The sequence below is a fragment of the Suricata suricatta genome, chromosome 2 (genome assembly GCF_006229205.1).
Source record: "Suricata suricatta isolate VVHF042 chromosome 2, meerkat_22Aug2017_6uvM2_HiC, whole genome shotgun sequence".
In the NCBI taxonomy this organism is placed as follows: domain Eukaryota; kingdom Metazoa; phylum Chordata; class Mammalia; order Carnivora; family Herpestidae; genus Suricata; species Suricata suricatta.
Genome location: NC_043701.1, coordinates 160,070,233 through 160,073,711, shown reverse-complemented (window position 1 = coordinate 160,073,711; position 3,479 = coordinate 160,070,233). Strand labels below are relative to the sequence as shown.

General features: G+C 57.3%; 1 protein-coding gene across 1 annotated transcript in view; it reads left to right on the top strand.

The window, feature by feature from the left end:
* The first annotated feature begins 2,414 nt into the window (after positions 1-2,414).
* The window catches only part of FGF8 (fibroblast growth factor 8), a 6,914-nt gene continuing 5,849 nt past the window's right edge, over positions 2,415-3,479 (top strand). Inside the window, exon 1 of the mRNA XM_029920291.1 lies at positions 2,415-2,467. Within this exon, the coding sequence (XP_029776151.1) occupies positions 2,415-2,467 (53 nt within the window). The remainder of the gene's footprint in view (positions 2,468-3,479) is intronic.

The window sequence follows — 3,479 nt, the reverse complement described above, 5'->3', positions numbered from 1 at the left end:
CTTCTCTCGCCTGTAACCTCCAGAGTCCTCGGCCTGTGGTCGTCATCTCTGGGGGAAGTCTCCCCAATCAACCCAGCTACCCGCTGCGCGTGGCCCCGCCCCGATATTTACTGCCCGCGGAGCTGCTGAGCACTCACTGTACCCTTGACTGTTTCATGGGTAGGTCTCCCTGCAGCCCTGGCCAGCACCTAGCACACTCCTGCCCTCAGTGGGGACCCAATCCACACCTCCTTCTTCTACCAGGAGTTTCCTGGCCCGAAGGGGCGCCCCGAGGACGGAGTCGGGGACTGTTTTTTCTCCTTCCCCGCCCCCGCCTCTTCTCGATGCCCCTTCTGTCAGCTCAGCGCCCAGTAGGAGTACTGTCAATTCACTTTGGCCTTGGAGTGCCGAAGGATGAAGGCGTACACCGCGGTTTGCAGACCACTGGAGGACAGGCAGCCCTGTATTTTGGGTGCGAGGGGAAACGACTCCCAGGCGGGACCCGAAGTGCTTAACGCAGTCTCGGCGATTTGCATCTGAACAGTCGGTGGAGAGTCTTGGAGAGTCTGCAGCGCTTTGAACGCCGGGCGCAGGAGGCGCGAGTAGGATCGAGCTTCACGGCCCTTCAACCTAGGCAGCCCGCGCAGGCTGGTGTGGATTTGAGGGGCCCATGGTGGGCCGGGGGGCGAGGGATGCGTTTGGAAGGAGGCTGAAGGTGTGTGTTTGGGTCTCCGCGAGGGCGTGTTTGCGGAGAGGGGCTGTTCGTGTTGGCAAGGAGTATGTGCTTGTGTTTGCGTTTGCTGGAGGCGAGCGTGTGTGTGTGTGTGTGTGTGTGTGTGTGTGTGTGTGTGTGTGTGTGTGTGTGTTTGCGGAGTGTGGGGGCGGCCAGGAAAGGTGGCCGGCTGTCACTCAGCGATCACGTTGACAGGCGCTCCCTCATCAGGGCCAGGGAGCTCTGATTGCAGATTCGAGGAAACAAAATAGCAATTGTAATTACGGGGCTTTGATAAGATAAAGGAAGGAGCGAACTGGCCGGGAAGCGGGCAAGGGAGTGAGGGAGGGACAGAGCGGCCTGCTGGGGCCCCGACAGAATATTTGCATCTGTCACTCACGGGGCTGATGGGGCAGTACCTGGCGCCCTATGTGAGGGTGTCCCCATCTGCTCTCTTCCCCATCCCCGTCCCAAGCCATAGACTTTTGGAGAGACGAGAAGAATCTCCCAAATTGATGGGTGTTCAGTTTGGGGGAGAGTTCTCCAAATGCAAAGGAATTCTTTCCTATAGAGAGACCTCTTGATAGAGGTTAAAGGGTAGTACTAAAACCTTGACATCCACACTTTAAGGTTCCAGGATGTCTCCTCTGGGGGAGGGGGGAGGGTGGTCTAAGATCATCGAGGCTCAGCTCAAGGCTGAGCCTTCTGGGAGCTCCAGAACTGGAGCTGGACCCTGAGTCAGATGCTCTGCCTCCATCCTCCCTCTAGAGAAGGGCAGGTGCCCAGAGTGGTTCTGGCTGTGGCTCCAGGACTATGCACACTAAGGATGGGCTGGACTGTCATCCTGTCTGAGTGCTGCTTCGTGCTGTTCTTATCAGACTATTTTCAGAGGGCTGGGCCCCTGGTAGGGAGAAGGCCCTTCTCACCCTCTGCTCTCTATCTCTCCATTCATTCATTCACTCATGCACTCACACACACACACACACACACACACACACACACACACACATTTTCTGGGGCCTACTATGTGCAGGGCATGAAGGTAAAGTGGTGAGCATCCTGCCTGTTTGAAGCAAGGCAGCTGAGGAGATAGACACTCAGCAAGTGGCCTGTAGGCCCCTGAGAGAAGAGCATAGTAAGGAAAAGGGCTGGTTTGGGCTGTGGGCACTGGAGCCCACCTCACCTGTCTCCCTTATGATGGGTCCACCTCTTAGTTGAGAAGAGACAGTGCAAGTCCAGCCTTTAGCAAATACAAGTGCTCAATAAATAGTGGTAATTATAATCTGTTGGGGGGTGGGTAGTGGGGAGAGAAAAAGCAAATCTTCCTGGGGAAGCCACTCATGGGCTAAGGTCTAAATGTTCAGCCAATTTCTTCATTATTCATTCATCAAATACCAACTGCAGAACAACGCTGGCCAGCTCTGTGCCATGAGAGGCAAGTTCTGGTCTAAAAGACACGATCCTTGTCTGGATATCCGTGTGTGCAAGAACCAGCAATGAACAGATTCCTGGAGGTGGGTAACACATAGGCTCAAGGAGTCTCCTTCTCTGAGGGAGGATGAGGTCTTGGGATAAGTACTCTGACTCTGTTTTCCCATCTATGCATTGCTCAATGTTAGCATTACGGCTGGGAGTGGGAAAAGGTGGGGCACAGGGACAGATGGGGCACAGAGAAAGGGGAGGTAGGTAGAACTTGGCTGTGCTGCGTCCTGCTTCTGGCCTAATGGCTTCCTGGTACCACTGCAACCCCTCCAGTCCAACCCCCAAAGACACAAGGTGGGGGCAGTGGGGCAGGGGAGGTCATAGGTGGAGGCAACAGCTGCGTAGAGCATCAGTGGTCCCACCTGCTTCTTAGAAGTATGTGTCCCAGGCCAACTCTGCCCACCCAAGCTGCTCCCAAGGAAGCACCATGGTTCAGGGGTTCCAGAAGCCCCTTGGGGGAAGAAATGAGGGGCTCGGAGAAGCTTAGACAAGTCCCTACCTTCTTTGGTTTCCCCTTTCCCCGTACTCCCCGCTCACATTTACCAACAAGCACCAGTGCATGTCTAGTATACAGTAGGTGTGTAAATGCCTAAGTGCACAAATAATGAGACTCTGAAAGGGAAAGGCTAGGCGGCCTGGATCTCAGTCTCTTCCCCAGGAAAAGCAGGGGACAGAAATTATTTTTGCCCCCCCTCCGCCTGCTGCTCTGGGGAAGCCACAGCGACAAAGGGTCCTTCCAAGGATCTCTGGGCTCCTCTCCCACATAGGTGGCTACTTCAGGCTAGTGTACGTGGGACAGAGCAGGGGTGATGGTGATAATGGGGGAGGGGACATTTCTCGCTCTCAGGGTCTTCTTGGAGACTGGGGGCGACAGGACAGACAGACACTGGCAAGAGGGGTTACTCAGCAGAAAAGTGGTGGGGAGATCGGGTCGCCGTCGCACACGCACTCATTGCCCGAAAGCCTAGCGCACAGCCATTCACTCCTGCGTTAGCGGCCACTTCCAGGGGACACACGTGGCCGAAACACACAGTAGGTGGCTCGGAGACCTGCCGCCTAGCCTGAGGCGTGAGCCGAACGGGCCGCACCAAGGAGACCCCGGCACTTCCCGACCCCGGCGGCACCCCGCGGTCCGGGAAGCTCCAGTCCGAGACGCCCCCCATCCCCACGGGTCCAGACCCCCAGAGCGCGCAAGGGGTCAGGCGGGGGATGAGGGAAGCGCCCCCCGCCGGCCGCCCCCGCCCCTCCCGCGGTCCCCAGACCCCTCCCCTAGCCCAGACCCCCAATCCCAGCCCCGCCGGCCGCC